This window comes from Phaenicophaeus curvirostris, chromosome 5 (assembly GCF_032191515.1).
Source record: "Phaenicophaeus curvirostris isolate KB17595 chromosome 5, BPBGC_Pcur_1.0, whole genome shotgun sequence".
Taxonomy (NCBI): Eukaryota; Metazoa; Chordata; class Aves; order Cuculiformes; family Cuculidae; genus Phaenicophaeus; species Phaenicophaeus curvirostris.
In genome coordinates this window covers 26,799,935-26,826,544 of record NC_091396.1, presented here as the reverse complement: position 1 = coordinate 26,826,544, position 26,610 = coordinate 26,799,935, and the positions used below count along the sequence as shown (strand labels likewise).

Sequence of the window (26,610 nt, the reverse complement as noted above, 5' to 3'; positions counted from 1 at the left end):
AACAGCGTCAGGATTTTAGAAGATGAGGATGAAATTGTCTAAGTACTTTGTCTAGAAATTCGTGGAGAGAAAAGTCTATTTTATAGCTCTTGCCTGCTCCTTTTAGGCCAGGTTATAAAAGGAGGTGAGGGACTCCTGGAAATCTTATTCTGGCTGGTGTTTAACAAACTCCTGTCTGCCAGCACCTGCCTTTCACAACTGTGAACAAAACCATAGCAAAACAAAACTTCTCAACTAGCTGCAGTTCTAGAAAAGACCACTTGTCTTTCTCCAATAACTTGCTTCTGAGGAAGAATCCACACTAGAAACAGAAGCTAGGTATCATTCCTAGGCACTTCTTCTGTTCTTCAGCAACTGCACTGGGGCTTGAGAGCTGTTATATTTTTGTGCTATGTGTGTATAAATCAGCCTTTTCGCCACAGCCACTGTACTTCAATGCACTTATTAAATAACTAGTTATACTGTGGCAGTCATATAATCTTAATTTGTGCTAGTATTCCTAGCAGCTGTATTTTATGTTTTATGGGATTGATCAACTGTGGTGCAGAATATTGGTATCTTACTCCATTTATCCAGTGTGATTTTGTGTGTGCAATTACCACATGTCCTGCAATTCCTCTCCCATGCTATCTGCTTCAGTAATATTTCAGTTTACTACGTCAAACAAGCTCCAAATTATTCTGAAGCAAAATCGGACTTTAAGGAGACAATTGCAGAACACACGCATATCTGAAACAGAACACAGTTGAATGGACAAAGAAATGGCAATGGTCCTTCAAAACTAATTCATAAGTTTGATTTGATAGATAAGAATAGATGTCATCAAACACCTAGAAGTCCACCCATCCTGACATCCATTACCCAACACAAGTCTGAAAAACCAAATTGCCTTCATTATATATATATATTCCATTACAGTTCATGACCAAGGAAACACCTAGGAAGCAAAACTCTCAAAAGGTGGAACATAATTTTATTCAAGTTATTAAATCCAAGTAAAATTATTTAAATTGATAATGCATGGTTACCTCCTTCTCTGTCTGAAGAGGGCTTTATAGATTTGCTACCAAGGATCTCAGCAAACTGCCAGAATATTTTGCAGATGAAAAAATACTAGCAACTATCCACCGAGACAATGCGACATTGCAGAGATAAAGACATAAAACTATTTCCCTACCACACACAGCTGAATATTCATCTTGTGATATGATGTTAACATAGACTGCTATGCTTGGTATTACAATTGTGGATCAAAAAGCAACTGCTACTTAGTAAACTGAAACATAGAGCTTTGAAAAAAATACTTCAGGTTTCTTTTTTGAGAAAGCTACTTAGAAAGAGATGGCATCTGCCAAAAGCAGAACAGTAGCTGTTGCATATGTGCTGTCATGGTAAATATTTAGTAACAGGGAGGAAAATGCTGTTCAAGCAGAGGTCTGTGCTTGGAATACTGCCTGGCTTGGAGCTTGTTTCTTCCGTGCCACAGCCATGCGCAAGGCCTGAAGAATCATGTTTTCATTGTTCATAATGTTGTAATTAGTGAGCTTCGTGAGCTTGTTGAAATCTTCTGCTTTCAGCGAGACCTCCCTCGTTGAGTATGGAGAGCAGAAACTGGAGAGATCAACCTTGCCCTCTTCCATTTCAGCGGCACTACGTGACATGCCTGTCAGGGAAAAAAGGGAGGTGTTTGCATAGTCCCAGGGAATTACAGTACTCTGATAGACTATGTCAATAGTAATTTAGAGAGATCACAGATGCAATAGCTATGAAGACAAGTACAGTGCTATGATCTCTGAAAAATCTGCTTGTGAACGAACCCAATTAGAATTAGAAAGAAGTATCACTAAACATCATTCCATTGCAACCAGCACCTTCTGCTGGCCAGCTCATGGCATGTTATTTCACGTGATCACAGGTGCCACCTCACGTGATCTCAAGTGCCACCCTGTGGGTTCTTGAACAGAATACATACTAACAGTAAAAGGAATAAAGAGGTATATAAGAGAGGAGGAAGCAGAATATTTGTAGCCTTGGAAATCATCATAAAAACTAGCCCTGTTTATCAAATACTAGTGCAAAAGGACACAGTGACTGCATTAGTTTATCCACTATTGCTTTGCTTTTCCAGCATATACAACCAATATATTAAGTAGCCCAAAATGAAAGCACAATGGCCCTCCACAGAACCTTTCTATACTGAAAAGGTAATTCTCCCCTATACCTGACTGTCATAAAAACATAATCTGTAAAACCTGCTTTGTTCTATATGATAAAACAAACTTTTGGAGATCACAAGAAGAAATTAGTTCCCATTCCTCTAGTTGAAAAACATGTTTCTTCTTTCACTGAATTGCAGCAAGACTCAAACCAAAATTATGCACAAGATTTCACCTAATTTTGCAAGAAGTTTGTGTCATCTCATTTTGCAACACATTCATTTGTTGGAACAAGCAAACAAACAAAGGGTTTCTGTATTGAGATGAGGAAAACAAAACCCGGGAATGAGAAAGATAATTGGGTTGATATAACTAGCTGAGTACTGTTAACTTACCAGGTGCTACGTATCTTTGGAAGGTGTCATTCACTAATGGAAAATACAGCAGCAGAGGAGCTCCTGGCGTGTCTGTACCATCAAACATGTAGCACTCCTTCAGATTCTTCTCATCATCCTTCAGTCCAAAGCTGGGAAATGCAATTCCCTGCTCCAAGAAGTATGTGCAAGCCTGCTCCAGGGGCTGGTCATGGCCCAGCAGCAGCAGTGTAAAAATGGAAAAGATATCCAGGATCAGGCTGTTGCTGAAGGCCAATAATTAATGCCAAGTCATACAAAATAGTACACTGATAGCACTGGACAGCCTGCAATAATATGAGCACCTACAACCCCAAGGACTGTGTCTCTGTTGCCCAAGAAGTTATTTGGAAATAGTCTTATAGGAAAACTCCTAATATCAAGATGATAAAGAGTGTTTAAATATGTACCAAGGCACATCTCTAAAATAGGAACATGATTTAGGAACAGAACAGATTAATTCAAAACATATTATAGAGTATCATTAAATACAAGATAAATAACTCAGAAAAATATAGACCTAAACAAAACTAATTTTGCTGTCCGAGAGAGTAAGACTCACAGTCACATTGTCTGTTTATATAGCAGTGTAACTTGTGAGTTGACCTCAACAGAGTTTAGCAGGGTTTTAAGATCAGATTAGTAATTTCTATAACTTTGAATTTTAGACATAATATTTCAAGCTAAGATATTTTAGAACTCAAAATGTAGCACTAAAAGCATTCATCAAAGGCTCATTTGTGATGAACAACTTTGTTAGGTTATGCAACAAAACACTGAAGTACCACCTCAATTTGTTTTAAGTAAGTATATCCAAAAGGCTTCAGAGTACAAGAAAGAAATATAGTGCGAGTTATTACACTGCAGGACAGAGACAATTTTTTTTCAAGTGGCACCACAGTGTAAGTGCAGCATTAAAGTATCTTCCACTTGAAAAAATGACAGAACCTTAACCAGCAAATTTTGTGTTCTCTGTATAGTCCATGGAAAAGTTTACAATTACAAGTCTATATTTGGAAGCCTAAATCTGTCTTTGTGTGGTGAATACCACTTTCAATATCTATATAACCATTTTAATCAAATCAGATTTCTGCAAACATAGTAAACACATTTGATATCTTGCTTTAAGCAGAAAATTTGTTTTTATTAAAAGAGATAAAAATAGAGGTGAAGAAATTATTCACTCACTTAATTGCTTTGGGACAGCTAGAAAACCACATAATAAAATGAAAAGACAAATAAAATATTACACGTTGAAGGAAAATCCAGGTTAAATTCAGCATCAGAATCACAGGCAAAATTTTCTCAGTTGTATTTGTGCGATTGACTCTTACACATGATTGTAATACATGCTGCAGCTCAATCACCATAATTTCAGTGTGCTGCTCTATATTTCATTGATGAAGTGTTTAGGGACATTTCAAAAGTAGTTTGAGAAAAACAGAGATATTTTCCACTCTGGAAATTTCCATCCTTCTTCTAAGGTTTGGAAACACCATGTTATCAAATTCCACTAAGTTCGACATTTTACAGACACCTGTCTGAAAGTTGTGGAAAGCAAAGTAAAAACCATTACTATACAAAGACAGTTTTGAGATTTCTCACCAAGGTCTGTGATCCACCAGTGTAATTAAAGAATATGATGACATCCACTTTCCGCTCTGGTCTCATAAGGGGTGGGCAGCTGGTTTCAAAAAAGAAAGCTGCATCCACCAACTCCAGGTGGTCTGAGTTACTTCTCAGGTCATTGGGAGAGGCATCAAGCAAAGTGTCTAAAGAGCAAAAGATTCAGAGCTATTACCAAACTGCAGCAAGGCATTTGTCAAGTTATAAAGCAAAAGGAAGGTAAGCTTCCCTCCTATTCAGGATTTTCTTTTTGCTTTAGAATAGTGTGCAGCAATCCTAAAGCTCCTTTCACTCACCACTCCGCCCACATTTTGTTGGTGTTTCCAAACCCATGAACTGCACCAAAATAAAGGCAAGTGTTCCAAATGCGAGAAGGCCCACCCCAGCTATTTTCATCCCAGTAAGGACTTTCAGTAACAAACAACCCAAAAACTGAACAATTGTGTTGCTATAAGTGAAACACTGAGGAGTTACTTTGATTCCCCTACTCTCAGCAAACACTAACAACTAATCACAAAATCCACTTAGATCTCTTCAGCATGTGCACTCTTCACTAAATCCCAGCCCCTGCACCTGCCCTGATGCATGCTGAGGTACACAGGCAGGAGTGTGGTACATGCCTTTCCATTTTGTGAAATGTTCGTGCTGGATGTACTCATTGTGCATCTGGAAGCCTCTCAGGAAGTTGTGATACTTGGAGACAGCAGGGCGGTCTGTCAGGATATCCCGGAGAGATGTAGAGAGGCCGCCCGTAGGAGTGAACATACATGTAGCCATCTCATATGGCTTCTCAGGCAAATCTGGTTGTTCTTCTAGAGATACATGGCATAAATGACATTGCAGTTGAATTATAACCACAGTTCAGAGGAATATAGGAGCAAAGAGGAGAAAGGGTCAGTGACTCTTCTGTACCAACAGTAAACGTGTTCACAGCTCTCAGCATTGTGTTATTTTTCCCTTTGGTCTGCTGTGAGTTCCAATTAATTTCTTGAAAAAAATATACTTACTTTTGTTTCCTAAACCCTGATTGACTTTGTCTGACTAAAGGAGCATTCTTCTCACAAAACAGCTTGGTTATGGTACACATTAAAGTAATTCACTTTTCCAAGCAAACAAAAAACAGGGAAAATAATTTTATTTATATATTTGACGGGACTAATGATTTTATATTCCTTGTAGGTTAAATACGAAATTCAAAGCTTATTTTGAAAAGAATAGAAAAATTGCAACATTTTATTTTTAAGTAAAAAATTTTTATTTTTTTAAAAAAAACTGTGTTCATTTTGGTTGAAGTGTGGCCACCTGAATTCAATACAAACCTGCAAATTTTTTATATAAAACCAAACACATGAGTTTGAGGTTTGGGGTTTTTTTCAAAACCTTAGTCCACAGAAATGTGACCCACATCTGTTCACTATGAAATCACTGGCTTTCCTTGAGTTCTAATATGAAGATGCTCATGTTATTTTCAAGGAATAATCTTTCAGTATGGAGCTGCCTCCCCCACCTGGTGTAATAGAGCTCCACTCCATTGACTTCCTTAGAAAGGAATTCCTTGGAAAGGAAATAGTCAGGCTTCTCTGTAGTTGACATCAGACTTCGACAGAAGCTGTTTCCAAGCCTTGTAAACACGGCAGTTTAGGGACTACCTTCTGTATCTATCCCTATCTCCTTTCCACCAAGGTCTGTCTAACGGTGCTTTTCTTTCTAAGAACATTCTCACTATTTAAGCAAAACACTGGCTTTTCAGTAAAATGAAGTCACTTGATTTTCGCAGTACCTGCCAAGGCTGAGAGCACCAGGCAGAAAAACTAAAAAAAAATGAGAAATATGAGAGCAGTTATCCTGTCAGAGGGGCCTGGAGGAGTGAGGCCATAAGTCAAAGATACTTGGGATTTACCTATTTCAGTCACTTTGTCTTGGGTCCACCTGTGCCAGAAGTCCTCCGAATTGTCAGCTGCATGCCAGGCATCCAAGAGGTTTTTGGAGAAGATACTACTCCACATTCCTAGGAAGTATGAAATGTTTAATAAGTAGTGCTGAGGTAAACACAAAGAGGTTCTTTTAAAAACTATCATCTTCCACTCCTTCTGCAGCTCTTCTCTAACTTTTTCAGATTTCTATTCAATTTTACATGACATCAGAGGCAGCATATTTCAAAAGAAAGTTCAAATTATTTTACCTTCTGCCATGTTTTACCTAGAGGTTTTTTTCAAGAAATTTTACATTGTCATTTTCCAGTTTTCATTTCCTTTTTTCTGTGATGAAATAATTTCAGCCAGCTCCTTCCTCTATTCCCCTCTTTCTTGTCCTATTTATTTCTTCTCAACATTTCCTTCAGCTTCTACAAAGTCTCATGGAATTCCAGCTTTCAAAATGTTTTCCAAGCTACAGGAAATGGTGATGTTTCAAAAGCACTCACAAATGTACATAACAACTTATTTGACATTTTTGTTTCATTTTATCTTACTGCAAATGATAAAAGCAAGTTTACTAGAAAGGGGAGTTGAGTGAGTCTCAGGAGACATGCTGAATTCCAGCTGACTGACCCAGTACCACTGCTGCCACATGCAGAACAGCAGCTTTCTGGGGATCAATTTCCAGAATCATTAGTGTTTGTATTAAAATATTCTCACTTCCCCTTGCTGGTGAGTCACCTTGCATGAAACAGATGCGGGACTCAGGGAGCTTCTTCATCAGACGACCCATGAAGAATTCGCTGCCAAAATCCTCCGCACAAATGAAGGCACCGTACTTCAGGAAGCCCACCTCATATGGTGTGAACTCCACCCATTCTGCCAACACATACACCAACAATACTAATTTAGCTACTGAAAACAGGCAAGTGGCCACACAAGGAATAATCCTTTCAAGTACCAGCCCTCACACTTGCCCTGAGCAAACCTCATTAACAGCTGCCACTTAAGCAGCTATCACACTGTCTAAAGGTTTGTGAAAGAACAATATACAGACTAAAGTAAAATTTAAATTCTTCTCCCTTTTCATCTAGCAAGTGGGGTTGTCTCATGGAAGGCAGATTGACTTCTATTGCTTTTAAGCAGCCATGAAAAACATACATTAAGCAATCTTAAAGTTCAAATGAATCACTTCAAAATATATAGCATTTCTGAGAGAGAGTCATATGTTATGTTATTAGTCTGAAGTTAGTGTCTGAATATGCACACTTAGATGCCAGGAGATCTTACAAAATGCTAAACTGCTGCTGTCTGTCCTGTGGCTGCCCAGTTACTCTTCACATCTCCAAACAGGACATCTCCTGGCTTGGAGTGAGAATTTTTAAAAAATCATCATTATTTACAGTATTCCCATGCTGTATCTCCCCAGGTGAAAATATCGGTCTTTTCCAGAACTGAAATATTACCTCTAAAATCTTTGGTGGTTACTTTGTCCTTGACATTGAGGGCAAGGTAGATGGGCAGCGGGTTCTGGCCTTGATTCACTGCTCGACGTTGATCAGATAGTCTGTGGTGGCATTTCTGGATTTGGAAAAAAAACCCAAAAGTTTAGCTGATAATCAGTTCTTTAAAGATATCAACTTGTAACTTCTGAATATGGGATGTAATTGTCCTGAATTTCCTCCTAAATTCAATTCCATGTGCTTGAATAACAGAGTGCAAGAAAATTGTGGGAACAGGAGTAATAGTTGTTAAGATAACCAGACTTATTCTACATTCAGTATACAACAGTTATGAGTTCCATCCCTTGCTATTCTAACTTCGCGTTCTTTATGTAAGAGAAAACATAAGACTGTTCTGGGTAATCTATTCATCTATTTCATCTGTTAAATATAAGAGTTCTTCAAGGCAGTATGTTAATGACTCTTCTAGCCAGGAATTCTTTTGAAAACCATGTTGAAATTTAACATCCACAGAGGAAAAATCCTTGAGCTGTCTAATACTAAACAGCATATCTTATACATGAAATGGAGATTTGGAGTGTACTTCAGCCAAATAAAATTCTAGAAAATTTTGCTATGTACCATTGAGACCAGAAATACAACATAAAATGTGGTATCAAGTGGAATATTTCATTTCACGTGTTTCACCTAACCAAGACATAAACCATATCTACAGGATTTTAACATAAATAAGCTGTCTCCAGCTGTCATCATTCTGCTAGTTTATGTGGAAAGTTTTGTTTATGTCATTACAACAAAATCAGATGCAGAATGTCCTGAGAGATCAAATCCAAAGTAGTTGAAAGGCACCTGCAAAATCACAATTTCTGTAGTAAAGATGTCTCAGGAGCTCTGCATCTATATACTTTCTCATCACTAAATCACAAAATGCAGTAACTACATATAGGGTACATCTGCAATACATTCAAGTTATGACTGTAGCATGTGCAGCAGGAAAGACACAAAAGCACAGGTCCATAAAGAATACATAAGAATGCCAAAAAAAGTCTTGGACAGCTATACAGTTAATCAGTATGCTCATAACTTTAGAACTAGTCTGAGCATTTTGTTTTACATTCAGTCACAGTTTAAGCTCCAGTGTAGACATATGATTCTATACATTGTTTCTCTAGGTTATTAATGCAAATAAAGTGGTGTGCTTCCTACATACCAAGTACTGTGTTATGGGCTAGATGTCTCTGTCCTATGGTTTTAATTTCTTGTAATGGCCATAAAGATCAAGTAACCAACTTTATGAGAAGAAAGATGTATAGACATTACCCCATCATTTAACATAGATTCTATCATGAGCCCCCACAGATCAATAAAAGATGTCTTATGGCCTGCTTGGGTCCTTTGGCTCAGTTCTTTGTAATAATTCCTCAGACTTCTCAAGCAAAAAGCATCCATCTTGCACTTGGCTGCTTGCTTACGTGCTTCAATAATAATTTCTCCAAGATCTTTACGTGACCAATCAGCATCTTCATACAGTTTTGTCATGGTCCTACAGGTGGGAAACATGATGGGAAGTGGAAAAAAAATTAAGAAGATGCTTTAGAAACTCAAAGAATGCATTTTGCAGAGCTTTGGGCACTTCTTATTGTTTTAGCTTTAGATCACTCCACTCCTTCTAGCTTAATTTGAACAGAAGTTCAAGTCTAAACACAATAATTTGATCTGAGATCCAAAGCAAACAGCTACATCAACTCTCTGTGCAGTACCAGTCGAACAGCAAAGGACCATTTTGGACAGGATTAAGGATTTCTGCACTTCCATTAATGTTTCCTCCTCTGGTTATGGATGGATTACTTAAGTGACTTCAAATGTATGATGCATAACAGGCCTTTCATGGGTGACCCTGGCATTCACAGGCCAAAGGTGGAAGGAATATCTCAACAGTCCCTTTTACATTCACTGAGACAAAGCATGGGTTTTGCTTAACACAATGAGATTCAAACAACAATCTCAAAATGACTTCTCACCATGTTGTGCCAGATGAGCCACTGATGTATGAAACACAGTCCAGAATACGCAACTTTTGAAGACCCAAAATGCTTCCATACATGGCAGTGAGTGCTCTTATCCCACATCCTGATGTGCTCACAGCAACTATAGGCACCTGTTCAACACACAAAAAAGGGCAGAAACCATAGATGAACAGTGACATCTAGACACACACGTCAAAAGAAGACAGATAGGCAAAAGCAAGATCCAGAAAGCAGTAAAATAAAATGTGCATGTTAGAGATAAAGAAACGTATCTCTATCAGTTACAAATGGTACAAGTTGCTGGACATCCCCGTGAGGTATACCAGAAGATTTTGGCACTTCAGGAATGATTTTTAAGAAACACAGACCAAACTCATTGGTTTGAAGTTCCTTCAAATTATTCACATGAAAGCCAAGTTGAAACAGACTTTGCTGATCCAGACAAGATGTTGAGCTCCCCAGATGAGATGTCCTTGGCTGCAAAAAGCACCTTGATGAAGAAGCTGCTGACAGAGTTCCTCTCTCCTCATCCAAACAGAGGGGAGAAATAATTTCTCATCTTCAGGTTCGAGGGAAAGAGAAAAAATCCCCCACCAATGCCTTTGCTGGTTACCTCATGATCTTGCAGGTCTTCCTCCAGATGAAGAACCTCCTTCAACGCAGCAGCAACCACCCTCTTACGGTTTCTCAGAAAATTCTGTTCATCAGTGCACAGGTCGAACCCCAGCCGGGCGTCTAGGTTTCTTGGCCTGAAAAACAGACCCTGAGTCCTGAGACCAGGGCACAAATATTATTCTATTATTATTTGCCATGGGCAACTCCAGCTATGCTTGTGCGTGTTTACAGCCCAGTTTGTGGACAGTATATTATAATAAATGAGACAGGCCTCTGCTAATTGCTGTAGCTGCCAAGAGGAATGCAAATGGGAAGGCAGAGCAGAACATGACATACTATCCTGGTATGATAATGAGGTTCCTACCACACACTTCTGGTTTTGTTTCCTCATATATTTCATTTTTCGAATTTCAGTAGTGCCTTCCATGTGTGCCTATAACCAAATAACTGCTTTCAACAAGCACTGCAGTTGATTAGGGAAACAGCTACCATGCCCTGGTTTTATTTTGGTTGTATAATACAGAAATACAACTTATTTGTGGAGTACTCCCTCCATCTGTGGGCATAATGACGCACAGAAATTGAGATCTACTAACTGAGCTGCACGAGCAACTTGGAAACTTGGAGGAAAAGGGACTCATGATTTAATTCTCCACCACTGAAAAGGACAATCTGGCAAACAAAGGCCTGCAACTAAAAGATAAACACACTATCACTTACAACTGAGCCTACATGGACCCCTGCTGATTTCAAATGAGCTTTGCATAGGGGCAAACCCTCCCAATTACAGGATCAGGTCTTGCTGGAGACTCACTTACCATTCACTTGCCTTTGTGTACAAGTCAATTGTCCTGTCCTGAAAATCGCAATACAAACAGTGTAAGCATACTCAGGTCATTAATCCTGCACCTTCCTCCCCACCCTATCTATGGGCTGAGTTTCTCTATCTTTGCAGTCAGCAATGCAGCTGCAGAATCTCACTGGCGATGGTCTGGGTTATGAGAGATGTAACGAGCTCAGCTACAGTCTGAGTGGAATGGAAATGGGCCATTTACCCAAGCCAGCTTTTCATAACTGAGCGCCTAGTTGAACCTTGATATTCTGGGAAGAACACTAAAATCTGGGAATGTGAACCCCAGGCTTATTGATGTTCTCCATTTCATCTTCCACTTTGGATTTTCTCTTTTCAAATATAAGTCTTAATTATCATATCCATTACTGTTAACTCACTCACTAAGTTGATGAACATACTAGATCTGTCCTGAGGAAATTAATTTAAACTCAGAACAGGGTTGAATGGCATGCCTGGATGCCTGGAACCATGTGCAGAATGAAAGAAAAAAAAATATCACATGGTTACAGAGTGACTGTCATTCACATCTTACACTGTAGCATGCATCGTACCTGATGGGAACTGAATCCTGTCAGACCCTCATCACCCACTAAACTGAATGTGTATTGGGCTGGTTTTTATTGAAAAAGACTTGATCTCACCTCTGCTATTGTTATTTTCTCTTGTATAGGAAGCGAGTTCAGAGGTATAGTCACAGACTCATTCATATCCCTTTCATTTTGACTTGATATAGACTAGAAAAAAAGGGTAAAAAAACATAACAAAGACAGATAACTATTATATGGAAGTGGGGAAAAAAGATGTAAAAGCAATCTCCTATGCCCCCAAACTCAGAGACCCCCAAACAAACACACAGCAAAGAGCCAGCTATGCATTGGGAACAATCACATACCCTGCTGAGTCTCCTCCGCTGGGGTAGTGCCACGGTGAGTGCTGACTGATTATATTTGATGTAGTGGAACCTGGCCGGAGAGGTTGGGCAGAGGCAGGAGCTCAGTGTGTGCATCTGAGTTCCTTCATATGACCCATCTACAGTCAATGCAAACTTCCTCTCTGAAGCAAAGGAGTTTCAAAATTAAGTTCTTCAAAAAATGTGGATAATTTGTGTGCACAGTAATGCAATATAAGTTTTTCTTACGTAATAACTTAACTTTTATACCCAAATTATAGGACAAACACAGACTCTCTTATCTGAGCCTTTGTGTTTCAGCTTTAGAGCTTGTACACATAACGTGCCTTATAGTAACCACTGCGTTTCTGTACATACTGTGATTGCTGAGGCTACCTCTTTATTCATTAGAAAATTATTCACAGCTGATTACAGGTTTTGGGGCAAAAAAATGCTCTCTCCCGAAAGCCTGAAATTTTCAAAGTACTGCCACTATAAGACAGTATGAGTTACTAAAATATTATTCTGGTATAATAAAGTATTTTGAAAAGACTTTAGGTATTGACTTTTGGGAGAAATATGTTTTTCATAGCAGAGCACAGTTCTCTCTGGAACAAGTACAATCTCAGTCCCTCTGTCATGCTTCCTTTTACTGTAATATTTCTTTTGAAATAATTACTTACACGTACAAAAATAACGTCTGGTGAGTTTTTGCCTACATTTATAAGTCCCAGCTATGTCTCTTCAAGTAACTGAAAAATGATCTTTAAATAGAATGATATCAACCCAGGTTCAAGGTGAATTATATTCTGTAAATCCACACACTCAAAGGTATATAATCAACCTTTAAAGGAATTATCTCACTCAAGCATTTTCAGCACATCTAGTAAACATCTTCACTGTGACAACTGAGTTCAACTGGATCATCCACATGCTTAAGCAGTTTGCTGGACTGGGGCCATCAGGAGATGTCAGAGTGAGATGCTGTAAAAATTGTGTAGGAGATAGGTCCACAAGCGTGGACTTGAGATGTAGTAATGCATTGCTTAAAATGTGCAACATGCCTTCGATAATATACTACATGTTTTGTTTTTCATCTAGTGACATGATTTATATTGTTACATCTAAAGAAATTTTAAGAATTTATATTGATAAAGGAGGCCCAGTCCTCATGTTGCCCATTTTTTTTTGCCTCTGAACCCAGAAACAACACCAATTAGCTTCAGGTTAGGACTCAAAAGATTCAATTCGCTACACAAATACTTCAGAAAATTATAAGAATCTGACAATAGTATGGAAATACTTTGTGGGGAAACCAGGCCACATGCTCATCACACCACAGTCTGTAATAATCCGTATATTTTTTACCAACTACAGCCCCTTCCAGAGGCCTCTGACATCAGTGAGATTTTGTCTTGCATCTTAAATAGCTTTAAACCAGGGTATTCCAGTGCAAAATAGTAATTATTTCTGCCATTAAGTGGCATCCAGGTTTGTTCTGTAGGTCAGCAAAAGCCTCACCTGTGCTGTCCTTCCTCAGCCTCCCACCATTCACCTGCACGTCAAAACAGGAAACTTCACGGGACTGCAAGACACAACCAGGGAAAGAGAAAAAGGCGTTCACTATCAGCAAAGCTCTGTCTTGGCCGATCCCTCATGCACATACAGTAAACGGGGTTTGGGGGCATGAACCTCAGGGAAAAGATGGTGCCAGACCCTGCAGGTCTAGGGAGGTGGCATTGGGCTTCCACATGTGAAACAACAGGTGTTGTAGGGACGAGGAAATAGAAGGGATCTGGTTGCTGTGCCTGGAGGAGCAGCCCTGCAAGGGCCTATGGGAGGATCGGTTACAGGCTAAGGCTCCCCGGGCAGGGTGCTCAGCCCAGTCCTCCCAAGGCAGACACAGGGATGTCATCTGAGCCTGGCTGGGTTCGAGCAGAGGCAAGCGCTGACGACAGCTCACATATTTCACAGCTGCAACCTCTCCCAGCATGAATCAGTACTGGGGACTGTGTGGGAAAACCAACACCAATGTCAACTTCAGCCTACCTTTTGGGTGATGCCTTCATGCCACCATATGGAGCAACTGCTTGGTAACTTTAATATTAGCTTTGCAATAAGCATTGCTATACAACAGGGAAATTGTTATAAAATAGAAATTACCACTAAAACTCCATTAGTAACAATGTTTTCAGGAGGATCCGGACTAAAAGACAAAGTGGAAAATAATCAGTTCATAACCAGCATTTACTTTTTTCTTATTTTCTTATACTTTTCTTTAATCATTATTTCATTCATTTTTGATTAAAAGTCTGTCTTTGGACAGGCAGCATGGGCATACAGCATAAGAAATTGCAGCTGACTTCCAATCCAATTTGCCTCTTATTGCCTTGAGTCTGAACTTCAAACTTCTGTTTATGGAGATCTCCTGAACAGAGGAGCTCCTCACTGTACCAAATGAGATCATTTTCTGACACACTGAAGCAAATTTACATGGGACTGGCATAATTACGTTATTGCCATGCAGTGCTCTGTTCAAACCTGTGTGATCAGAGTTGAAAAGCTTATTAGTTCATCCAATGCATCATAAAAAAGAAGGAAAAAATACTACCCTTTAGCTTAAAAATCAACAGCAGCACTAGAACTGATTTACATGCCTATTCTCTCCATTAACTGTTAAAGTCAGCATAGACATATACTAAAGAGAAGGCTTTAACCTATTCTCACAACTAAAACAAATTCCAAGTATCATTTTCCCATATTCTTATGACAAGCAAACATCTGGGATCCCACAGTAAGGAGCAGGAGGAGTTTAAAATGTAAAATTTCCTCCTATGCAGATTGTTCCTTGCAGCTGGCGAGCAGCAGCTATCAGGGCCATCTCTATGCTCCTGTCAGTGTCTGTGCTAACTTCTCCACATGTCTAGACGTCCAGTGTAGACGCACACACATCGTGCACTATGGTGCTCCCCTTCTCCATTAACAAGTACTACACAAGTACTTCCTAAACACTTGAAGTTCCCTGTTGTTTTATTCAGATTATGACAGTGATAGGGAGCTGCAAGCATAAACTAACGTTTTATGTCAATAACATCTTGTCTTTTACAATTCTGTTGATCACCTATTAGACTTTACACACCTGCTTTCCATTGTGAATTCAACCTCCAGCTCCTCTTTTCCCTGCAAAAGATAATGAAGGCAGTCACTGCAGGGTGGTCATCCTGTGAAGAGAGATACCCTACAGGAATACATGCTCTTCAGGGAATTCTAAAAGCTAAAAGCTCCTTTAACTACTGCTCATTCAAAAAATGTAATCTTCATTTTGTATCTGCTACAATTCTGGTATCATACACTTCTAACATCATATTCGTTATTTTAGAAGACTCCTCGTTTAGAACTTGCAGGACAAATGTAGTACATAATGCAGGGCCTCTTGGTGGTTGCTCCCCCTTTCTGCAGTCATAGATTCACCCCTCACTGTCTCACAGGCCTCTTGCAATTCCCCTTCCCCATCCGCAAGCTCTCACGTTCCCTGCTGATCCTCTGTATGGGGGAGGCGGGGTTTTTCTGGTGCATCCAAATCATCCTGCCCTCTCTAAGCCCTCACCCACAGTGTGTGTAGGTGGGCCTGGTGGCACATTAACAGGGTGGCACACTTGGTCATACGAAGCCCAGGCTGTTCTGTAGGATGCACTTTGATTTGTTGGAGTCTGCACGCTTAGACTTGTTGTATGCTCAGACTTTGTCTTTCTTTTTTAATGGCCTCCCTTTGAGATTTCCTTCCTTCTTTGCAGGTTTGGGTGCCACTTCCATTATCTTGCTGTCCTCCTAGTGTGAGTATTAGGGAAAATGCCGCGTAGAGAGCCAGCCTTTCTAAACCAGGTATCAAATCAGCACTTGCTCAAGTTAAGTATTTCTAGGCCTGAACACTGCCCTTAAAGCTTAAAGTTTGATATGAAATCAAGACCGGCTGAAAAACTCCCTTTTTAAAATAGTTCAGCTATGCAAGTATTATGTTCATTTCCAAATAAGATGAATGCCACATTGGGTTTGCGGTTTATGATAGCAAAACGCTACTTTTATATTAGCATAACATAAGGCACAGCTCCAAATGACCAACTCCAAATGCAAAAGGACACCCAAAACTATGGGTGTAAACTCTCGATATTTTGACATTAAGGACAAGAACCAGGCAAACGAGTCCAATAACGTTAGTCTGTAGAAGCAGCACCAAAAATTTGCTGTGATTACTGGACATCAGCCTCTGAAACAGATGGACATACTCAAGTAGCTAAATAGGCAGTAAGAAAGGTTGTATATGTGGCACATGGGAGGAAAGCTGAGATAACTGCATTCTCACTCAATCACATCCCCTTGCCTTTGTCTTCGAATTTTATCCATACCTGTGGATTCAGCTGGAAACATAGCCGAATGTTTTCTCCAAGCTGGATTTTGGAGACATCAAAGAAAACAGTGAGGAGATGGTCATCTAGAGTCGTGTTGTCCTCGTCGCAAACTTTTAGTTCCAGAATGTTCTGGGATTAAATAAAAGAAAGAAGTGGGGGGGGGGGGGCGGGAAGAGGGAATCTTATTTCTTGTGCATCTTGTACATATATATATCTTGTATTTATTGTATAAAATAAATATTTTACAAGAGGTAACAAATATAACATGCTAGAAAAATAGAAATAGAAATTTTGCAGTTGCTCTCTACAGATTTTATTGACTACATGGACAGATACCATCTTATCCAACTGTTGAAAGCTGAATATCTACAGTAAGAGAGTGTGAATATGTTTTAGGGGAACTCAGAAAGACCCACAGAGTGGAAGGACTATATGGCAGGTTTGATATCTGGTGAGAATACATCTGTTGGGAGTAGCTGCACTCTTACCTTAACCTGACTCTGAATTGTGAAGTGGAAGGTTTCATTCCATGTTGGGTTCTTATTGTTCTGGACTGTCTTGGTGCGGAAATGCTGCACTGAAGCTGTTGGCAAACTCAGGCTCACGTAGCAGTCAGACTGGGTAACTGTTGAAGAGAGGGAAGGCCTGAAAGCAATGGACTGATGAAACACATCTAGTACCCCACGAAGTGTTGCACTGTATGAATTTTTAAGCTCCATAGACAGAAAACATGCAGAATGCCGGCCAGGATGCTAGCTAAGGTACCATCAAACCAATGCTAGACAACCAGCTTGCTTTACTCTTGTGGAAACCTGGTGGTTTTCTCTTCTTGGGAACTACTTCTTTTAATTGCTGGAGAAACAATAGACATTCATAGAATAAAATCACAGAATACTTCAGATTGGAAGGGACCTTTACAAATCATCTGGTCCATTCAAAATATGCAATTACATGGCATTACTTTTATATATATATAGATATATATATAGCTAAACTGCCTATTTATACCAGACTTCAGAGGTTTTAATGCTGAAGAGCTATCAGTAAGTACAGGGACAGACACTCACGACAGCCTTACATGGCTGGGTACCATGGGTGGTTCAGGTGACTGTCAGGAACATGAAGCAGATAACATTAGCACCTGCGACAGGGGCTGCCAAGTAAACATACCCCAGCTTCTGAATACTGGGCTTCCTCAGGTAGGCATGGACATGCATTCGTTAGTATTTCTGGGGTAGCTCTGGCTGCAGTTTCTGTCTTGTCTTCTTTCTGGATCATTCTTTCTTTTCTCTAGCATGTGTGGCTGATAATGTGGTGGAGGCAGGAACTTGTAATGCTGAAAGTTCCCATGAAAAGCCTTTGCTGTCACACAAGGCAGGTCTTCCACCAAGGCACTTGATCTCAGTCTCCTTTCTTCCCTTTTGGAAAGTTATAAAAGGGACCACACACACACAGATTGAGAGAGAGAGAGAGAGAATGCTCAACAGAGATTTTCAAGAAAAAAAATTCAAAAAAAATTTTCAACCAAAAAAAATCAGTCATCTGTGGAGATGTATTGCGTTTAATCCTCCGTGAAGTGTATTAAAATACACACACATAAGAAAAACATTTGCTGAGGGGCATGGTTTAGTGATTGATGGGAATGGTTGGACTCGATGATCCGGTGGGTCTTTTCCAACCTGGTGATTCTATGATTCTATGACTCTGTGATTGAAATGTTGAATGATTTGATGGTATAACATCTATTTTGAGAAGCCGCTGTCCTGAGGCAGAGATTTCACTGATAAATCTGTATGAAAAATATTGCTTAATGTCATTATTTTCACCAGCATCTCTGTGCCTTAGAGTGGTAAAATTATTTGTAACGCTTGATGTGCAGGTGAAAGCTTGTCTGTGCTTCCCATCACAGAGCAAGGTGATGCTGCACAGGATTGCATCGCTTTGCTATTTCAGCTAGAGGTGTGTTCAGGTCATAAAGTTCACCTATGAATTTTAATGTTTCCAGATTTAAGGAAGGTAGCTTTAGTGTTTCTATTTCACTTTCCCAGTCTCCACAAAGGCTAAAGATAGCATGGAGGAATATTGCCCATAAATGCTAATCTTGTCACTAGCATTATATTTCCTCTATTTGTAATGCCACCTACTCAAGCGTTCCTGCCATTGCATAGCACTTTAGACTTAAGTCTTGTGTCACTTAGTTTTACTGGTAGGCTTGACTTTGGGAAACAGAATAATTGACTTGGCACTTTATTGCATTCCATGTGTAACTGAAGAATTAACAAAAACAGCTTTTTTTTCCCCCTGCCTTCCCTGAGACTTAAGTCACCTTTGTTTGAGTAACTCTGAATGAAAAAAGATTATCTTTGACTGATGAAGTTAGTTGTGGTATATACAAAGATAAATAAATTCTAACAAAATACTCAAAACACCTAGAAATCAGCTGAGTTTCTAGTATTCTAATAGCTCCAGGGCTTCTGTGTGCATACAGGAAATGTGCATATGAAAAATCTTTTTGTGGCTCTTGCAAATTCCAGACTGGATTAGCACAGAATGCTGTAAGCTCTTATCCCCACTAAGAGGATGAGAAGAATCTGAGTCCATAAGCCTGTAAGTGACTCAAAGTTTATTTCATCAGCATTTCCCAAATAGCAATGCACGCTCTGACTACATCTGCTATGAAGAACAAAGTATTATTTCAAAAGCCCATCAATTTTCTTTTTCTGTAAGTGATCACCATCTGCTGCTGCACTGTATTGTACACCTTTAAGAAATAACTACTTGTCAAACAGCAGAGCCTTGTCTTCTCATTTAGATCTCTGTCTTTCTCTCAGGGACTTCTGACAGCCACTGAACAAGGATTCTTCCCTCTTCCTATCTGCAAAATGTGTTTGGTGACACCTCTTGTACTTCAGAGTTGACCTCTGAAACATCTTGTTCATGAAGTATTTTCCAGGTGTTATGAGAGAGGTATGTACAACATCGAGAAACCTTCTTTACTCAGCTTTACTCAGACCCATATTCTGCCCAATAAGCTCTACATACTGGCAGATGTGAGAACTGACACTACATAGTGTATCCTGTGCCCAAGCCAGATGGTTATGCCACAATATCCCATTGCTTTATATCAAGTATCTTTCTATATATACATACAAAGCTCCCACTACCAAGCCACATGCAAGCAACTCCTCATTACCCTGGTACGTAAGCCTAACCACCACCTAACTACAGTGATTACACTCACACATGATACACACAGCAGAGCTCCACAGCAGCAACTCATTTTGTGCCTCACTCGACCAAGACACGTGAGCAGCCATCAGATGGGCTTGGGGTGGCAGCCACGGTATCACTGTGGGGCAATATCCTGCCAAAAGCAGGTGTGGCAGTAGATGCTTATGAAAGCATGGTCTCTTCATCCAGTTGTTACATTAAGTTTCTAATTATCTTCCGGGATAGTAGCAGAACTGGATCTTAATTGTGCTTTACCATTAGAACGCATTACAGCAACATGATCCATGCTAAAACAGCACCATAGCCCCATGTAGCACCATGCTACATCCCCAACAGCAGAATACCTCCTGTTCTGGCTCAAGATAAGGTCCTGGATGTCTCACAGACAGCTCGCATTCAAACAGGGCTAATCCAAAAATTCTTAATTTTAACTCTACCATCTTTTTTGATGCCAACAGACGTAACCTGCAGCCCACTTGTAACCTGGGTAGAAACCTGGACACTCTCCTCCTCTTGGACTTCCTTTAAGTGATCACGTTGACACTACTGCTAGGGGATAGTTTTTTTCATGACTGTTAGTGTATAATTTTTCCTATTGTGCTGAAAGGATCTGAAACAAGAATGTAGTTTCAGACACTGTTTGCCTAGTTCATCTCCTTGATCATATCTCCCCACACTTGGACTTGTCTATGTCATGAAATACAAATATCATTAAATATCACCACCAGCTGAGAAAAATGTTTTCTTTCTCCTCCCACATTGTGGAGCTAAGCAAACTTCTGGGTAGAGGTGGGTGGAAATGCAGGCATCATTTTCTGGAGTGCAGATTATTAGAAAACTTTAGATAATTGGATTTTTTTTTTCAATAGGTATGTGGGTTACTTCTGTGGAAGGAAACTTCTTCCTTCCCAAGGCCCTTCACAGTCAACTGTCAGAATTCATTCAGTCCTGGGAGATCAGTTCCTGCCTCCAGGCTGGGTTTGACATTTATCTCCTAACAACTAAACTTCAATAAAAACCTTTCACACTTTCTCTGACCTTGCCCTTCACATTGGGTGGAGCACCCTGTAAGCATCCTAAAATAGTATCATTATTCTCATTTACAACCCTTCTTAAAGCATTCCTTTGCTGAACTGTTACCAAATAACCTTGTATTTTTCTCTCTGTTTTCTCCCTTGTTAGGCTTTATCAGTCCACATACTCTTATTTTGTAATGACATTTCAAACAGCACCTAGAACAATAGGCTGTGGGTACGTAGTTGCAACAGCTTAAATGGTGAAGTAAGTAATAAATAACAGTGAAACAATAACACTGCAAGAACCAAACAGTGGAGGAAGTCTGTGTGTTCCTGCAGTAAGTATCACATTGGACCATAGTTCCTCAAACAATAATGTATTTCACTGGTTATATTTCATTTCAGGATCTCAAGAGCCTTTCCATGAATTGATCTTATATGTGGCAGAACTGCAACTAAAACGCTACAAAATATATTATTTCATAAAAAAGGTAAAATTTACTTCATAATTTTTAAAAATCTTGTATCCAAAATAATACAAGCTTAATATAGAAAAGTCCTAAACTTGGAAATTTCTAAAATTAACAAGCCTAATAAAAAGAATTAGGTTTTGCCGTAAGAACTTCAAGACATACCATCTTCTAACTGTGAAAACGCTCAAGAATTTTGACTTTATACTAATCAAGGACCATTCAGCCTAGGGCCCACAGGCAGTGTCCACTGAGGGCTCTTACACTTCCGCAGGAAACAGGAAATGATAGCTTGAAAATGCTCAGCTCAATGTTTCTTTCTAGTTGCCTATATTTACCTTTTTCATTTATTAATTACACTTAATTATTTTGTTTCTCTCCAGCATCCTGTTCCTTTTTCCTTTTTTCAGAAGAAATTTTGGCCTTGTTAGGGATGGACATCAGTGCCAGAGAAGAACATGCCTCATATTTAGTGGTGAGTGTCTGAGGAACAGGATAAGAGGGAAAGACTCATATAATACTCCCTCAGCTCTCACAATTAATGATTCAGAGACTTCCTAAACCAACCTCCACTGCATTTTTCTTCTAAAAACTTGTCCAGTCTTCTGCCTTGATTCCACTTAATCTTTTGGCATTTATGACCTCCTCTTGCAAGGAGTTCCCAGACTGAACCATATGCTGTGAACATACAAATCCTGTTTGTTCTGGAGCTATGATGATTATCCAAGGATTGTGACAGGCTTAACTTGACATTCAAAATTCTCTGTGGAGAAATCCCTGCTTAAAAGGGTGGGTTAGATTGGTGTACATCCAAGTGTCAACCCATGAGAGAGCCAGGATGCAGATGGATCACACACCCAAATCTGGGAACTGGCAGGTGTTAACAGGTCCAGGAATAGCAAGAGCCCCAGTGAGCCTGATGGGGATATGGGTGTGCTCAGAGGGAAGGGGAAAAGTGAAGGACACAAACAAAGCACTAAATTCACAGGTAGTATCAGTGGGATCAGCTGTGCATCAATACACAAATGGAAATTAGTGTTTTAAATTACACACTGATGGCTCAGTAGGAAGATAAGACAGAATAGCACAAGGATGTATTAAAAAGATTCAAGGTTTTAAAAGCAGAATGAAACAATTTAAAGTAAAATAGTTTAAAATGCTACCTCGTGCACTGAACCTCCCTTAAAAAGTTTTGTATTATCTGTTCTGTAGGGAATATTAATAAGGTTTTGAGAGTCTGTCATTATGGATCAGTTTTTCAACCTCCACCACCCAGAAAAGGTAGAAGGTAAGACCAATAACAAAGTTAACCTGTGGCACCAGGTTGGGAGACCTTCTATACACTAGATGAATATTAAACAAAGTGATCCAAAAACTCTACAGAAACCTACTGCAAGAAGGGATAGTGAGTGGAGAAAACAGCAAAATGGGATTGATTTTGGAAACGAAAGGAATGGTATAGTTATTGAGCTGATTTGAAAAGTTAAAAATCTATAAGATGACTGAGAAGTAGGTGATACTTGCCAACTTATTCTATCTAGAAAAGTCTGCAGGAAAATGAAAGTGATAAAAACAGAGCTGGGAAAAGTAAGAATAAAAAAAAAAAGAAATAAAGGTACTATAAAGAAGTCTGCATTACTGGCAATGGAGTTCGGCATGATTCTGGTTTTCCTAGGGCTGTATGAAGATAATTTCTAGAGAAATGTAAAGATGTCCAAAAACCTCAAAAATATTCCACTACTTTTACACAAAATCAGAAAAATCTGGTACACACGGTATGTTTTTTGTTATCGTAAGCATCCCATTTTGCTGCTTCTCAGTGAAAGACACGGTTACCAACATGTAATTTACATTAGTTTTTATATTGTCAGTGAGTTTATACAGAAGTTAAATTAATTTATTACAACATTTGAAATATAGGTTTATTTTATATGATACAGAGCACATCATTGAAATATGTGACTTCTACAAGTCTGAATGTATAAAAATCTATATCCTGGAAAGGTTTAAAAGCAGTTGTTTCTTATAAATGCAACTGACAAAACTTACACTCATCAAAATTAAATGTTACTGGAATTAAGCAGTGGTCAATCAAAAGCAAATGCAACAACTAAGCATAAGCTAGGCAGTGCCATGACTGATACGATTTTCTTTTCCTGCATAATGGAAATACCCAACAAGCAACACATTCACCTTTTACATGTACTGTTTTGAGGGTTTTTTTGCAGAGTTTTTTTTCCATTGATATTTTGACAGATACTACCATTTCAATGAGATGATAGCTGTTGGTGGTGAGTGTCAGTTGCTCTGTTTTGCAGGCAACATTCAGTACATGCTTCACAGTGTAAGGTAGAGGAGTCTCAGCCTGGAAAGCCCATGCTGTGGCTTTGCTGATGCTCCAAACCCTGTGTAACACTCCAAAAGCACCTCTGCCATTCAAACTGCTCCTTCTAAGCAGCTTTATGGACTGGTGGGATGATTCTTGGAATGAGAAGCAGAGGGGCCTGAGCATTTCTGTACCTGTCCCTTGCTCTAGAAACTGAATGATATTGGGAAGGACAGACTCAAAACATAGGAAGCTCCCTTCAGAATAGAAATAGTTTCAAGACAAAAATAAAAAGCATTGGATGAGAAAAAATATAGAGGGTAAGTTTGGTAATCTTACTACCATGTAGAAGGTTAAATAGAACATGATTATGTGTGGATATACACAAGGGCTGTAGATTTCCACACTTTCAGTTCAGAGTTCATGTTTGTACCCTCAAATAGGTTTTAGCTGCAGCAAGACACTTCTCTCCAGCCTATAACTGAGCTTCAAATCTCCTTTCTGCACTTCAGAAGTAGTCTAATGGGAAGGTTCACATAGTTTCTTCTTCATACATTCAGCAACAGGAAAGTACCTTAATTCCCTTCATTAAAAATCAGAGTGAGAAACTCTTCTTCATATACCTTGGTCTCTAGAGAAACTATAGAAGAATTCAAAGCCAATCACTTTGGAAAGGCCCAAATAAATGTCTTGTCTTGCATAATTTTAACTTAGCAAATTTGGCTTGGTCTGGTTCCTATAGAAACTTGCTTAATTCAGACTTCTTATTTATATAAATGAATAAATGCCAGACAATCAGCCACTTCGACAGATTGGAGGTGATTGTCATTCATACCTTTTTTTCTAGTGCTTTGCAGTTCAGATACTTAGAAGCATTAATATACTTTTATGCAACTACAATTCCTGGTGATTTTGTAAAAACAATTAAGAATAGAAAAAGTTAACAGGATAAATCTTCAACTGAGCTTTGAAACATAGCTGTTTCTATGGCTGAATCCAATTTGACCATCTATAAGAGATGTAAAATGTCCAGTCCTGACCTCACACAAACTGTTCTGTGATATGCCCAGGGATGCACAATGTATATGTTATAAGAAGGAACCGTGTCCCATCTAAACTTCCTATTGCAGCCTTCCCAGTGAACAGAAAAAAACTTTCCTTGCAGATTCAAATGTGAAATATCTCATGTATTCTGTGCAAACATCTTCTGAACTGATGACTGGACAGTGTTGCCCTGGCAGAGATCTAAGAATAACTAGTATCTTCTAACTATGCTTCAGCGTAGTACAGTCACACTTATTCTCTGTCTCTTTTGATTTTATAAATACTCTGCAGTGTTTGTGGTACTTGGTCATATTCTGAGTAGTTTTACAAGCATGTGGGTGCTCCAGGGGTATATAGTAGATACTCACACAAATCTGCTTTCCTGGCATTTTTCATTTGCACGATTTTTACGGTGAGCAAGTTGCATGGAGAGAGTTCTGTCTGTTGAACAGCATACAAAAAATGCAGAGAGAAAGAACAGAAGCACAGTCAGAAATCACATTGAATTAATTGTTTCAATTCCAATGATCCAAAACATTTCTGAACTGAGGTTCTTTCAGTGTATCGTATCCCCCTTTCTTCACAGAAGTTCTGCAGCCAGGTGTGACCACAGACCCAAAATGTACATTCATTTACTGACCAAACCTCTGATGTCCTCCGTTTTCCATTCTGGGGACAACTGTGGTAACCCTCAACTTGAGATATCTGATTCTTACAACCCAGTCACAGAGAAATATTAGATAGTGAACCTTGATGAGTTATTAACAGAGCTGACACACATCTTGGTCTGAACGAATTCAAAGGACATCATATATATCTACTATGGTTCACAACAAACAGTAGACAATCCAGCAGGGCAAGAATTAGTAAGAATACCACAACGTAAAAATGTTGCTCATCAACTGGTTTATAGTGATATAACTCCATTGTTATCTTTAAAGTAGAGCAGCACTGGCTCAATGAGGGCCCAAAAAGGGCCTTCCAGAGAACTATCCCAAATTTCTTAGGATTGGGAGTGAAAGCAACAACTCTATTTCTCTCTGAATAATTTACTCCATCCAATCTTCCTTTAAGGGTCACAGGAAAATATCCATGGAAATCCAGGGAAACCACAAAAACCTAAGTGGTTATCAAAATACATTTAACAAACTGGCCAGAAAACAGGTTTGATTTTGTCATCCTCTCTCATTCTAAGAGATCAGACAAACACAATACTTAAACAGAAGTATGGGGGCTGAAGATGAGGTAGTTTGTTCCCTAGGTAACTGTCCTTTCTAAAGAAATAAAAGGAGGAAAAAACATACTTTTAATGCTCCAAATGACAAAAAAGTCCAACCCAAAACCAACCAAAAAACCTCAAAATACTCTTAAAACCACAAACAAACAAAAAATCCCCAACAACCAATAGGAGCAAAAAAGAAGAAACAAAAATATGCAGTGATTCAACAAACACATATAAGAGGCAGTTCATGCACATCACCTGTAGAGTAGGGAATACCACTGCAACAAATCTATAGATCAGTATATAACAATGTGTCACTGTTCATCCCTTCATGCCCCCAAACTCCCACAGTTTTTAAGAGAGCTGTATTTAACACCTCACTTAATACTAGCTTCCTGGCTTTCCGCATGCACTCATTGACACTCATGATACCTCCTTATTTTTAGTCAGTGGGTTGTTTTGCCTAATCCAACTGTATGGAAGCTAATGACAATAGCAATGTACAAAAAGTTCTCTCTCTTTTTTTTCTTTTCATTAGGTATTTTCAAATTAGTTAAATTACTGCAGCATTAAAGTCCTTGTCTTCCTGAAGGCCAAAACACAAAGGAGGCAAGAAACCCACGCAGAAGTCCCTCTTTGCTCTCAGTCTTGGCACTAAAGAACTAATCCCAGAGCTGAAGAACTATGAGGTGGAAAACCACCTCCTACAGCAGGTCCCCTATGCTGCCAAGGGACCGCCTGCAGAGCTTATCACAGAGCCTCCACTTTCCTTATCTTACCTGGCTCTTACTGTAGAATAGTCCCATCGTGGTCCTTTCTGTATCCAAGCCAGGTGTGAAACTTGACAGCAGGTGGATTCAAGAGTCTTGGTAAGGCAGATTCTTGTGCTTTAAGCTGCTAGTAGCAGGGAGGCAGGTATGTTAGTGCCTGACTCAGC

The 26,610-nt window shown here is 39.2% G+C and overlaps 1 protein-coding gene across 1 annotated transcript; it reads right to left on the bottom strand.

Moving 5' to 3' along the window:
• Positions 1-543: 543 nt before the first annotated feature.
• LOC138721243 (cytosolic phospholipase A2 epsilon-like) lies at positions 544-26,610 on the bottom strand. Its single transcript, XM_069858139.1, has 20 exons — positions 26,453-26,610; positions 24,820-24,892; positions 16,853-16,989; positions 16,362-16,493; positions 15,098-15,138; positions 14,122-14,164; positions 13,480-13,543; positions 11,962-12,122; positions 11,711-11,803; positions 11,035-11,072; positions 10,215-10,371; positions 9,596-9,732; positions 8,895-9,117; positions 7,578-7,692; positions 6,853-6,990; positions 6,096-6,203; positions 4,816-5,007; positions 4,175-4,341; positions 2,552-2,735; positions 544-1,663 (listed from the first exon to the last, which is right to left on the bottom strand). Exons 1-20 carry the CDS (start codon positions 26,477-26,479, stop codon positions 1,425-1,427), a joined length of 2,469 nt encoding a protein of 822 aa, XP_069714240.1. The 5' UTR covers positions 26,480-26,610; the 3' UTR covers positions 544-1,424.

Bases quoted from the DNA above. Each gene is read 5' to 3' on its own strand.
- LOC138721243 (XM_069858139.1), bottom strand. From the start codon at position 26,479: ATGGGACTATTCTACAGTAAGAGCCAG. The intron at 10,372-11,034 runs GTAAGTGAGTCT...CCCTGGTCTCAG, and splicing joins TACACAAAGGCAAGTGAATG to GACTCAGGGTCTGTTTTTCA. The intron at 9,733-10,214 runs GTAACCAGCAAA...TGTGTTGAACAG, and splicing joins AAGACCTGCAAGATCATGAG to GTGCCTATAGTTGCTGTGAG.